Source organism: Cheilinus undulatus, linkage group 7 (assembly GCF_018320785.1).
Source record: "Cheilinus undulatus linkage group 7, ASM1832078v1, whole genome shotgun sequence".
Taxonomy (NCBI): domain Eukaryota; kingdom Metazoa; phylum Chordata; class Actinopteri; order Labriformes; family Labridae; genus Cheilinus; species Cheilinus undulatus.
In genome coordinates, this window is record NC_054871.1 from 3750942 (window position 1) to 3765041 (window position 14100).

General features: G+C 41.5%; 1 protein-coding gene across 2 annotated transcripts; it reads right to left on the minus strand.

Annotated features, from left to right (window-relative positions):
- Positions 1–1982: 1982 nt before the first annotated feature.
- med16 (mediator complex subunit 16) lies at positions 1983–12149 on the minus strand. Of its 2 annotated transcripts, none has more exons than XM_041790768.1 (16): positions 12077–12149; positions 9688–9875; positions 9151–9258; positions 8679–8848; positions 8311–8592; positions 8090–8239; positions 7368–7473; positions 7103–7258; positions 6502–6719; positions 6027–6233; positions 5584–5794; positions 5380–5513; positions 5102–5294; positions 4720–4933; positions 2480–2563; positions 1983–2192 (listed from the first exon to the last, which is right to left on the minus strand). In XM_041790768.1, exons 2-16 carry the CDS (start codon positions 9824–9826, stop codon positions 2066–2068), a joined length of 2499 nt encoding a protein of 832 aa, XP_041646702.1. In that variant the 5' UTR covers positions 9827–9875; positions 12077–12149; the 3' UTR covers positions 1983–2065. The 2 variants fall into 2 exon arrangements, with proteins under 2 accessions (XP_041646702.1, XP_041646701.1); XM_041790767.1 differs by having other exon boundaries at positions 11911–12118.
- Positions 12150–14100: the final 1951 nt, after the last annotated feature.

Here is a 14100-nt window from a genome sequence, read left to right on the forward strand (position 1 = left end):
GCATGAAAGCATCCATCCATCCATCCATCCATCCATCCATCCAATCAACCTCCAACATTTACAGTGCCATGAGAAAGTATCTACCGGTTTCTGATTCCTGATCTTTTTGCATACTTATGACAATTAAATGTTTCAGATCATCAAACCAATAATTTGATATCTCACAAAGACATCTCAAGTAAATAGAAAATCCAGTTTTTAAATGATGATGTTATTTATTAGGACACAAAAATCCAGACCTATCTGGCCCTGTGTGAAAAAGTAATTGCCCCCCTTGTTAAATCATGAGTTAACTGTGATTGAGTTCAGTTTCACTGACCATACCCAGGCCTGATTACTGCCAGATTTGTTGAATGAAGAAATCACTTAAATAGAAGCTGTCAGACAAAGTGAAGTCGGCTACAAGATCTCAGAAAGAAACACATCATGCCACGATCCAAAGAAATTCGAGAACCAAAGTGATTGAAATCTATCAGTCTGTAAAAGGTTACAAAGACATTTCCAAGGCTTTGGGACTCCAGCAAACCACGGTCAGAGCCGTTATCCACAAATGGAGAAAACTGGGAACAGCATTGAACCTTCCCAGGAGTGATCAGCCAACCAAAATGAATCCAAGAGTGCAACGACGACTCATCCAGGAGGTCCCAGAAGAACCCAGAACCACATCCAAAGACCTGCAGGACTCACTGGCCTCAGTTAAGGTCAGAGTTCATGACTCAACCATAAGAAAGACACTGGGCAAAAATGGCATCATGGGAGAGTTCCAAGGCCTAAACCACTGCTGACTAAAAGAACACAAAGGCTCGTCTCACATTTGACTAAAAACATTTTGATGATCCCCAAGACTTTTGGAGAAATATTCTGTGGACTGACGAGACACAAGTTGAACTTTTTGGAAGGTGTGCGGCCTGTTACATCTGGAGTAAAAATAACACATTTGATAAAAAGAACATCATGCCGACAGTCAAACATGGTGGTGGCAGTGTGATGGTCTGACGCTGCTTTGCTGCTTCGGGACCTGGACCACTTGCTGTGATTGATGAAACAATGAATTCTGCTGTCTACCAGAAAATCCTGAAGGCCAATGTCCGGCCATCAGTTCATGACCTCAAGATCAAACGCTCTTGGGTTATGCAGCAGGATAATGACCTGAAACAGACCAGCAAGTCCACCTCTGAATGGCTAAAAAAAAAACAAAAAAACAAATGAAGGTTTTGGAGTGGCTTAAATCCAACTGAGATGCTGTGGTGTGACCTTAAACTGGCGGTTCATGCTGGAAAACCATCCAACCCTCTTCCACAGAGATATGAAAAACTCATCACCAGTTATTACAAACACTTGATTTCAGTTATTGTTGCCGAGGGTGGAACAACCAGTTATTAGGTTCAGGGAACAATTACTTTTCACATAGGGCCAGATAAGTTTAGATTTTTTCCCCCTTAATAAATAAAATCATCATTTAGAAACTACATTTTGAATTTACTTGGGTTGACTTTGTGAGATATAAAAATTGGTTTGATGATCTGAAACATTTAGGTGTGTTAAATATGCCAAAAAAAAAATCAGGAATCTGAAAAGGGCAAATACTTTTTCACGGCACTGTATCCATGAATCCAAATGTCTATTTACATCCATACAATAAACATCCATCCATTCGTAGAAAGGAAGTCCACTCCAGTCATCCAGCTGTCTGTTTTCAAATTCATATGTGAATACATCCATAAAAACCTCCATCCATTCAAGTCTAAAATCCTCCATTCATCATCCATACATCCTACCGTCTCTGCACAAACATGCAGCCATGAAAATGTACATCCAACATTTGTTAATCATCCTTTTTTCTTTTCTGTCCCTCTGCCGATACTGATTTATCATGCATCCATAAATCTGTCAGTCCGTCCATCCATCCACAAATAAATCCATGCATAAATACAAAACAAAAAGATTGGATTTTATTTTGAAATTTTATTATAAAACAAAAATAAAATAAAAAACAAAACTATTTACAAGCAGACGAACATACAGGTGAGACAGATAACAGTAATCTTTTGTGTTTGTGTGCTGTTCAGGTGAGTGTGGGGGGAATCCTCCTCCACAGACCTCCACACAGACAGTTTTTGATCCAGCGCTGCTCCCACTGCTTCATGGCATTCGTTTTGTTAGGTGAGCGAAGCATCGTCACACAGCCACACCTGAAACAACAAACAACACTTTTAAAGTTCCCTATAAAGGTCAAAACACCTGAAACTGCAATATTAATAATTATAATAACCTGTGTTTAAGCTCATTAGAGTCAATTAAAACATATTTACATTACTGATAGTGGCAGGCTTTTAATTTGAAAATCCTCTCATAGACATCAACTCTAAATGGAGTGAATTTTTGTCTCTTACCTACAGGCTCTAGATAATTACTGATCATCACCTGTGACTTATTTCACCTGCAGACTGAAGTGTGACATCACTTCCTGTTGACTCACCTGGTGCAGGCTTTGCTTTCCTCAGTAGGAGTCACGCCCATATGAACACATCGCAGGTTATCCATCTTCTGAGAGCCAGGACTCCTGAACATAAACACAAACAACGTGAAATCAAGTCCTAAATAAAAGAGAACAGATGTTGAACATGCAGACAGCTGCAGACATCTTGGAACAGTTCAGGACTCCAAACTGACCTCTGGGAAGAACAAGAGGCCATTTGAAAAAAGGCATATCAATGTCTTTTTCCCTTGTTTTGTGGTTTGGTAACCTATCTTATGAAGACAGCCATGCTCAAAACCAAGCAGGGAAGTGGGTGACTAGATTTACAGGTGAGCAGCATCTTAACCAATCAGATATTCATTCTTCAAGCTGCAGCATAGGCCGAGCTCTGTTCATGGCTGAGATTTAGCTTCATCCGCTGGCTGTTGGTCTTTTGCTCAAAATGCTACACAAGCACTTTTGCACCTTTGGCTGCAGCAATTCTTGATAAAACTGACACAAGATGATGCACTTCAACTATAAAAGGGTATTAACAACTTTAAAGTGGGTGTCTTTGAAGGCACTACATCATTACTTTAATCAGTGATTGTTATGAATGTAAAAAAAAAATACCAAAAACATTGGTATAAATGGTCCAGATTCAAGCACTCAAGATGTTTTCTAAAGTGGAAGAAAGCCTCAAATTCTCTTGAGAAAAGAAAGTTTAAAAAATACACCAACATGTATTTTCAGGTTTAGAAACACAGCGAGAAAAAGAGTAATTATTGCTGCAGTCACCACAGGTGTGCACAGAGGAAAGCATGAACAGCTTCCACCCTGGCTCCTAAAATAAACACATCCATTACAATTCAAAAAAAAAAAAAAAAAAAAAACTACCATAACGCTCACAAGGAAACCAACACTAGAATACTGCATTCAAACATATCACACATTTTTTATTTTTACCGGGATAGTGATGTTTTCACCCTTAGAATGCCAAAAACTCCTGTCTGCACAACAAACCCTTCTAGGTACTGATAAAGATACAATATATGGACAAAAGTATTCAGACACCTGTCCATTCCACCATCAGGGACTGCAATGACGTTGTATTCAAATCCATGTACCCTAATATGGAGTTGCCCCCCTTTTGCAGCTATAAAAGCCTCCATTCTTCTTGCAAGGCTTCCCACAAGATTGTGGAGAGTTTCTGTGGGAATGTGTGCCCATTTATTCTGTAGAGCATTTATAAGGTCAGGCACTGATGTTGGACCAGAAGGCCTGGCTCAAAATCTTTGTTCCAGTTCCAGGTGCTGGATGGGGTTGAGGTCAGGTCAAGTTCTTCCACACTGGACTCATCAAACCATGTCTTTCTAGTCCTTCTTTGTGCTCTGGGGCACAGTCATGTTGGAATTGAAAAGGGCCTTGCCACTCAGTTGGAAGCATAGCATTGTCCAGAATGTCTTTGTATGATGAAGCATTAAGATTGGCCTTTAGCCCAGACCCTGAAAAACAGCCCCACACCATTGTCCCTCCTCCATCAAACTTCACAGTCAGACAGGTAACGCTCTCCCAGCATCCTCCAAACCCAGACTCACCCATCTGACTGTAAACAGAGAAGCCTGACTGGTCACTCCACAGTTTCCACTGCTCCTCAGTCCAGTGTTAGTGAGCTTTACTCCCCTGAATCTGATGCTTGGCAGTGGACTTGATGATGTGAGGCTTGCATGCAGCTGTTACCATGGAAACCCATTCATGAAGCTCCTGCTGCAGTTTTAGTGTTTACATTAATGCCAGTGGAAGTTCAGAACTCTTCAGCTATAGAATCAGCAGATTTGGAGACTTTTACCCATGAGCCTTAGTCATTAACCCCACTCTATGATGTTACCTGGTCTTCTACTTCTTGGCTGAGTTGCAGTAGTTCCTAAACTCTTCCACTTTCTAAAAATATCACTGACAGTTGACTGTGGAATATCCAGCAGGGATGAAATTTCACAGTCAACTGTCCTATTGCAAAGGCTGCATCCATCACAGTGTCACGCTACTTTTGTATACCTTAAACACTAATGTGTCTTAAACCTGCATTCTCCAGGACCCCCCCCCCCGGTTTTATACAGGTTTTTGGTCAAATGTTCCAACTCTAAAGCTGATTTATTTATCATTTTTTATGATTTAAGCAGGAAAAGCCTCATTGAGATAAAATGTCTACCAGTAAACATGTTCCTGGTGAGTCTGTGGTCTCAGGTTCAGGTGTGTATTACCTGGTGAATACTTCCAGCGGTGCGGCGCCCCCTCCTGGCAAAGATGAGGCCTTTCCAAACTGCAGTCTGAGAGGGTGTTTCCCCTGCAGCTTCACGATGATGCCGTCATTGACTGGGAGCCAGTCCATACTGGGAACCAGCAGCTGACTGGGCAGCAGGCAGCACTCATCGATCAGAGTCTCATCAGGCTCCTGGGGGGGGCCGTCATCTCGGGCTGATACACAGGAAGTGAACATTAAAAATTAAACCATCTGTGATCACTAACAGGAGGGCAGAGCTGATCTATGTTAGTGACGGTCACAGTAAACTCAGGGTTAGTATCAGGACACTTTTATAGTAAAATTACGCTTCAGTAACAGATCAGTGATATAACAAGTCTTACAGCAGATCCACAGCTTGGTCAGCAGTCTGAACAGCAGCTGCATGCTGTCCTGGTTGTCTGATGTCGCCGTGAAGGTGGGCAGACAGCCGGGCTTCAGCAGACCCCAGATCCTGATCATCACCAACATCTCTCTCAGCATCCCCAGAGACGCCCCGTCCCTCATGAAGCCGAAGCCAGGACGCACCATGGAGCCCTGCACCAATCACATTATCCATACTCTATGATCATAGATTCAGTTTAAAAGTCAGGATGCTCATTGTCTTGAATCCTTAGCTCACCTGGTTGGGCAGGTTAGCCAGCAGGTAGAGGACAAAGTCTCCCACCCACTGGATGAGCTGCTGCAGGGACTGAAGAGGGGGTCCATCCAGAACAAAATCCTCCGTCTTCAGATTAATCATCACCTTGTCGATATCTAGGAACACAGAGACCCATCAGTTTCAGAACTCACTGTCTACACTCAGCCTGGTCTCAGGTATGCTCACCTGTGTCAGTGTTCTTCGCACAGATCTCAGTCAGACGGTCTCCTGGGCTCTTGTCAGGCGTGTTGAGGACATGTGGTCTCAGTAGAGACTTTAAGGTGGAGCTGATGGCAATCAGCAGCAGCTTGGCGTGGAAGTCACACGCTCGAGCCGCTGTGGCCGTGGAGAGCTTACAGAGTGACGCCTTCACGGCAACGATGCGTGTCGCCAGAACCTGAGAGTGAGAACACCGAGGTTAAAGGCTGGAGATGCACTGGTTGAGGCATTATGGGAAGTGTAGTTCAGTTCACTGCTGCTGCTCTCTCTGAGAGCTAGATAAATATAGGTGGGTTTTATTGCAAAACAGAGATTTTTCTGAGCAAACAAACAACATTTAAGTCTATGAAAATGCAGCATTGATGTGTGAGAGGAGGTTTCGTTAGTCTTGTTGTACTAAAATCTCTCACCTGCTGCAGAGCCTGGTTCTGTCTCATGTATTCTTCATGCAGTTTCTCCACCAGGTTGTGGACCATGGTGGGCTGAACATGCAGCAGGACGTCCCACCAGTCGTAGCCCGTCACCATGCAATACTCCAGCAGGAACAGCAGGTGGCGCAGCGTGGTGTTCATCTCCAACACCTGACCCATGGAGGGTGACACTCGCAGCATGTGGAGCTGTGGAGACAATGGATCAGAAATAAACAAATAAGTTTGATAACGGAGAAAACAGCTTTAATTCTTAAAAGGTAAATGCCATGTTTTTGTGAAACCTCTTAAATTAAAGCTGGAAGTCTATGCTTCAGTCGCATCTTGGTCAGACTTCTCTCCTCTTGAGCAAAACTGAACTGATATTTTATTTATTTTTCAATCTGACTGTGTAAAATTAACATGTTTATGGAACTAAATCAAGTTCATGAAACTACAGGTGTTTAGTGTCCCTTACCTTGCCGTGGTTGTCGACCCCACACAGGGCCAGTGAGGTCCAGGAGAACTGCAGGGCCTTGAAATGGAGGGCTGGGCCTCCGGTTCGCTGGCGTTTGAGGGCGGACTCGTCTCCTGGTCTCTGGTTGGATGAGGATGAGCCATAGAACACGCCCATGGTGTGGAGGGAGAGACGGTGCAGGATCTGAATACTGCCGTCATGGAACGCCAGAGCCAGACCTGAGGACACACAGAACCGGATCTCAGAGGGTTTAAGAGTGAAAAACACACCTGGAGCCAGGTAAACCAGCTGTGCATGAAAAAAGTCAGTCCTATCTCCAATGTTAGGCTCAGTGATGCTCTACTTTCCGAACATATATCAAAGTCAAATTTATTTCTTTAAGCACATTAAAAAAACAGCATAAGCCAACCAAAGTGCTACAGAGGGCTGCTAACAAACATATAAATATATAATTGAGAATGGTTGAAGACACGGCCAGTCTTAATTTGCTTAAAAAGCCGTTATACCCAGGATTCCATTCGGTCCACATACCCAGCACCCATACCTAACAGCAACCATTTTAGTTTAAACGTGTTCCAGTATCCTGACAGGTTCTCCTCACCGAGTCCAGGGCAGAACTTGGTGTCTGACGCCACCTTCAGGTCCGTGTTGGAGATGGAGATCGGCAGTTTAGGGAGCGCTACGGCAGACACTCGCTCCAGGTCATTGGTGGTGGTCAGGATCCTCCACTTCAGGATGGTCGGCTGCTTCTCCCCGACTGAACCACGGGAAACACGGGAGACAGAGGGAGAACATTGATAACCCCAGTTATTAAGGAACCATTCACAACCAGCCCATACCAGTCAGAACCAGTTTTTGAGTCTTACCAACAGGTGAGCGGTGCTGGAAGATATTGTTGACAGGAAGTCCCTCCTTTCTCAGAGACCAACACTCAACAATGCTGCCGCTCTGATTGGACGCACACAACAGAACCTGAATGACACAAAGAATGTCAGGTTCTATGGTTCTACGGCGGTTCAAGGTTCTAATTAACTTCACTAAAGATTTTTATTAGCTAAAATCAAATTACATTAATCAAAAATATGCAGCAGTTCAACTTTCATCTCCTACAGAACTGTTCAGAGTTCTCTCTGGTTCTAAAGGTTCTCCTAGTTACTTGTGAACAATTCTCTCTGGTTCTAAAGGTTCTCCTGGTTTACTGCTAAGAGTTCTTCCTGGTTCTAAAGGTTCTCCTGGTTTAATGCTAAGAGTTTTTCCTGGTTCTAAAGGTTCTCCGGGTTTACTGCTAAGAGTTCTTCCTAGTTCTAAAGGTTCTCCTAGTTACTTGTGAACAATTCTCTCTGGTTCTAAAGGTTCTCCTGGTTTACTGCTAAGAGTTCTTCCTGGTTCTAAAGGTTCTCCTGGTTTAATGCTAAGAGTTCTTCCTGGTTCTAAAGGTTCTCCGGGTTTACTGCTAAGAGTTCTTCCTGGTTCTAAAGGTTCTCCGGGTTTAATGCTAAGATTTCTTCCTGGTTTACTAATAAGAGTTCTTCCTGGTTCTAAAGGTTCTCCTGGCTTCCGTGATTGGTTCTTAACTTTTCTTGGTTACCTGTTCAGAGTTCTCTCTGGTGAGGAATTTGAGGTGTGTGACAGCGGGGTACTTCTCCCTCCTCAGCGGGTCGGTGGTGCAGCGCAGGAACAGAGACGGTAACAGTTCGGTATCGATGCGACACTTCTCACTCACGACGCTGACGACCACCTGAGAACACGGAACAGGTGAGCAGGAACACTTAGATCTCTGAGATCCTTAGGTGTGGTTCTGGCTCTTACCTTGTAAAACTGGACAGGTGATGAGCTGCTACCATCTGTGGCTGCGACCACAATGTTCCCTCCCCCGGTGAAGGCGATATCAGCTAGCGCCACACGGCCTCTCAGCCGACACAGACTCTCGCTCGCCGTCAGCAGAGCCCCGCCCGGCTTCAGGAGAGACACGGTGACCAGCCCGCTCACCGTCACCGCCATCCAGCCCTCCATCGGTTTCCCCCCGAACAGAGTGAGAGACGGAGAGAACTTCACCCGGGAGAACTTCTCCCCAAAGTTTGTAGAACCGGACTGAACCGAGAGAGAACAGAGGAGATTTTAACCTGATCACCGTCAGACAGACTCATTAACATACATAAACAGCATGTTGTTGTTACCATCTCCACATGCAGAGCCAGCTTCACGCCGTTGTGTAACCAGCTCAGAGCCACGATGGGGTCTCCATCCAGAGATGACGACAGGACGCTCTCCCAGCTGTTCACCAGGTGATCAGACATCGACCAACATTTAATCTGACCGTCGCCGTCTGCTGAGAGCAGCCGAGAGCCTACAGACGAATACAACACATAATTCTCACTGATACCAGGGTCAGACTACATGTAATGAAGCATGGCTATAGCCGGATCAACAGTATAAGGCTTCAGTACCCATCAGCATCATGCCATAATGATGGTCAGATACATCCTTGTAGACAGTCGTGTCTCTAATTTTTTTAATTTAAGGCTCAGTGATCGTCTAATCTGACATAGTAATCACTACAGAAGAAGAAGGAAAGCTCTCTGACAGACCGCTCAGGTGTTCTGCCGACATCACATGAAACATTATTCACTAAGACAGATGTCAACTCACCTGATTGGTCCCACTCCAGACAGGAAATGACCTCAGTGTGTCCAGAGTTGATGGAGTAAACATCCCAGGGGTGCTCTGTGTCGATGATGTGAATCATGTGACTAACATCTGGAACATAAACACAGAATTAAACTCTGTTTGTAACTGAGTAAACCAACAGAACCATTCTGGTTCTAACGGGTCCATGTCGTTTAGTTTTCAGGGCAGAAAATGATTCCATCCTGCTGATGGAAGAGAGAGCCATAATCCTGGCCTAAGAGACTTAAATAGTTGTGTATTCTTAAGTGTATCTGGGATAGTTCTCCAGTTGTAGTAATTTGCAAAGTTGCTTTGTTTTTTCTCTAAAAGAATCGTATTCTAGTCTTGTAGTTAGTGACCATCAGTCTTTGCTAAATCTTAGTCTGAGCTTAAAACTCCAGGACTTGCTGATTAATCGTCTCTAGATCTGAGAGGATCTCAGATGTTAGTCTTTCTACAGTCTTTTAAAAGTTTTAGTAAAGTCCTCTAGTGTAAGGCCAGCATTATGTCTGTTGGTACCTTTATCGTCATCCTCATTCTTCAGGTCAGTAGTGAAGGCCACCAGGTTCCTGCAGGACCAGGAGCAGACTAGTGGGATGGAGGGACAGTGAGTACTTTTAGGACGTTTCTCCCACTCACACACGTAGGCCAGCTCCATGATTCCACCACAGAAGAAGACGAAGCTGGAGGACTGGTGGACGCCTCACCTGAGAACGCACGGTTAAAGGAGTGAGATAATTAACTCATGTTAACTTTACAGTTCTGTAAATCTATAAGTGAATTACAGTTTTCCCCACCTCTGAACCACATGGTCAGCTGCCTAAACTCACGTACTGAATTATAACCCTCCTGTTGGTGAAACCTTTAAACACTTTTCCTGCTGAACTCTAAACACTATCTCACTCTGTCACGTATTTTTTTACTGCAAGAGCACAGAACAGGTAGCCCAAGCCTGCATTGCAAAACATAAATAAAAAAAAACACAGAAGCTTTCCTGTATAGAGGAAAATGCTTCAAAATTTTTGGATAGTGCGTACGTTTGTGCCAACACTGTTTTGTGGCCCATTTTTTCCAAAATGTTATGAAATACCGCAGAGAAATTGCACCCATCTGTTATGCCGTATAGCCTAGCTTCCTGGCCGGTGCAACCAGCAAGTCCTTCTTAAAGAAGCAAAGCTCACTAATCTATTATCAGTAAATATGGGTCAGCATTGATAATTATTGGATATAAAACATGATAAAACTCCTTTTAAACCCAAATCCAGTTCACTGTGGCAAAGAGGAGAGAGACAATCAGGTAACCTTATAGATTTTACGTTTTTTATTTGAGTTATTTGTTGAATATTTCCTTTCAGATTCAAGGAGAAAACTAACCTGACACGCCAGATGGATTTGTTTAACACATCCATCTGGGAAAACTTCAATAGGAAATATTTGAGGCTTTGAAAAAAACTGGGAGTGTAATTGGATGAACGTTCTGTCTGTCACATCTCTACGGGCCAATCAGAGCAACAAAACACGTGACATAGCCGCTATCGAGCTGTGCCTACGCAGCTACTGAGGAATAACGCGAAACATGGCAACTATAGACATGTAAGTCCTCAACTTTTGTCGTTTTTGGAAAGAAAACAACTCACTGCTGTTCTTTGTTCTTCTTTTAACGAAGAAATGTTGTCAAGTTCTGATAAAACTGGCGCTTTAGCAGCATCCATGCTAATCTCTTCCTCCATAACTGCACCAGCTCTTGCTGCTGCTTGTTTATGTCACGACTCTGCTGCGCCTGAAAGTACTGCCCCTCATTGCTGATTGGTCCTGTCACTTTCTAACCAAGCCCAAATGGATTAGATGGGAGCTTTGCAAGATGGATTCGCCAGTGAAAAACAAGGAAATGGGCATATCCATCTGCTTTGCAAGGGTTAGGAGAAAACAGCTCCAGCAAACTAATCTGATTCTATGATTTGATTTATTCATCAGTCACATTAACAAGGTGGGATGAACAGAGTGATAATAATGACTCTTTAAATCTACAGAACAAAAACTTAACACACGAATTAAATTCACGGAATAATTAGATATTAATACATTTTTAGTTTTACAGAGGCTTACAAATCTAAAACAATGTTAACTTAGGATTAGTCTAAGAAAGACAGATGTCATGTGACCTGGTGCACTTTAAATTTTTTTAATATAAAAAGTCATCAGTCACTGTTTTATTATGAACATAAAAATAAACTTCTATTAGTCTATAAAGAAAAGTTTGGTTAAAATGACAGTTTCTTGAGGAAAGAAATTCTTTTTGAAATTAACCAATCAAACTGGAATAAGTACCACTCTGGTTTAATTACTATAAGGGCACAAAACTGTTTAAAGAGAACATTTTAGTTAATTTAGCTAAATAATTTGTCCTCAAGGTGCCCAAGATTCATGCATTAAACTTCAAAATATAAGTTTACAAAATTCAATAATTTGTTTTAAAATTTTAAAAATATTTGCAGCACAAACTGAGTCGGGGTGCAATAATTGATAAAGCATGTTAATGATAATAATAATTAAAAAAAACTTAATTTAAGGAGAACATCTGCATGTTGTTTAAGACTGTCCTGTTAAATATATACCAGCTGAATTAATAAACAGACATTATAGCAGTGATATAAGCTGGTAGTTAGTTTAGTTAGCTGTAGTTAGTAGTTATGAAGTAATAAACAATAACAGTGTTGCAGTATCAGTTAGCCGTTAGCTTACCTTACTGTGATCTCAGTTCCAGTGAGGCGGTGAAGTTAAAGTGTATTTTATTAGCTGGAGTTAAACTTGGGCCTTGAAATTTAAACCTCGAATAAACCTCTATCAACGGTTTTATTCCGTTAATGTTAAAATAAACAAAGAGTGTTCGCTGGTGTAATAAACAAACCTGTCAGCGTTCATTCAGTCCCACGGAGTCTGAGGACCCCACAGACCACAGAGGTGTCCTTAAACCTGCCTGTCTGTAAAACATCGCAGGAGAAATTATCAGCCGTTCATTAGACAGTAAACCCGTGTGATAAATACTCAGTAGTGTCTTCTGTTGTGTTTTTAATCAGCAGGTTAGTTTGTGTATTATCTTGTTAATCACAAGTTTGTGTTTTTATGATCTGTCGCCGTTCACCCTCCTCTTGTTGTGTCGCTATGACTGTATTCCCTGAGCGCTGTCTGTCAGGTGGAACCGCGCAACTCCAAAAGTTTGGTACGTCTGCAAGGACTTGCAATATCAGAAAATGTTTAATACACAGGGGTGAACAGTAACGTTGCTTTGATAAATACAGAGTTACAGAAGTAATTGAGTTGTTACTCAATAAATCTATTAAAATAAAAGACCAAAATAATTAGTGTGAAGTTAACTTAAAGTACAGTGCAGGAAAAGGAAAGGAACATGATACATTTACTTGTGTCACTGTAATTGCGTTACATTTTTAACTGTAAGTTTCAAAAGTCTGTGCATTTAGACATACAGTGAAAGTGTCTAAATTGCGCAAATAAGTAGGAAATGTTTCAGCAGTCTGATCTTTAACCAAGCCAGATAGAATTCTGTGTAATTTGCATAAAACCATTGGCAACGTTTGGCACAAGGTTGAACAAGAGGAAGCTAGTTCCCTAAATGTTTTCTAAAGGCCTGAAAATCTTTTAGGTTGTCAAAAAAAAAGCATGCTGCAGTTGAGTGTTGTGATACATAAAACAAAAACACACAATTCTAATACACAAAAAGACTCTGTTGAACATTACATAGACAGATTAAACATATTTCTATCACTAAAGGGCTCAAACAGACTGCAATACAAAAAAATACTCTTACCAGTGTATTAGATATGAACATTTTTATACAAATTCATAAATAAATTTATATCTGGAACTCCACATTTTGCTTTTTATGCTTTTTTTTAATATAAGTAGTTCCTATTTATTCTTCCATACTACATAAATCCTGACTCTGTCTGTGTTATTAAATATGATAATTTTTCATAATTTTAGAGGACACTGAGAACAATAAGGTTTTAAAATAATGCTGGAAAGTATGCTTTTTTTCTTAGTCCAACTGCACTATTTACGCAAAAATTATGATTGTTGACACCTTAATTATACTTTTTTTAAATTGAAAATTGCTTGAAATTAGCACGTTTACCTGCCTGACAAGAAAAAACAAACAAAAAAACAAACAAACAACAAAAAACAAAACAAAAAAAAAAAAAAAGGAAATGCATGCCATTGGACCCGCTGAAGTAGAAGCTATATAACACTTCTGGTCCCACCCCTGGTTTGGACATTGTTATTTCAACCAAAACTGACAGTCAAGAAATTTCTCCATGTTGGGTATTTCATGTTTATAGTTTTCAGTCCAAAAGTATGCTTAAAAAACTCTCAAATATAGCCTTTTTTCACCACGAGAGAGAGAGGAATGACTTGTGGTGAAAGAGCAACCTTATATGGGCTATCTGCGCCCACACTTGAGGTACTACATTAATAAATAAAATAATTTTTGTTGCTCTGATCAGAGTGGATATTATTCAGGTTAAAATATAACATGGTTATCCCAGCTTAGCTTTGCAATGGACCATGATTTTACTGACCTCCATTCGCCCCCGATTTAACGGGGCTCCAGAAACCTCTCCCTTTAAACCCCCCTCGTGGGCGGCCCTGGTCAAAACTTTAACCTTCAGTCTAAATTGTGCCAAAACACTGTCAATATTTATAAAAGAAAGCTGTACTGGAGAGAAGTTCTAGCTTCACCCTCTACCGTTGTTGCCAGTGTTTTTTGTATGAATTAAACAATGCAATGCATGTTTTCTGCAAAAAACAAGAAATTACCCATTCTTTTTCTGTCTCTGTGGTATCAAACAGGTATTGACATTGAGTTGAATAGTCATATACAGTATTATATTTAAATATATATATATATATATA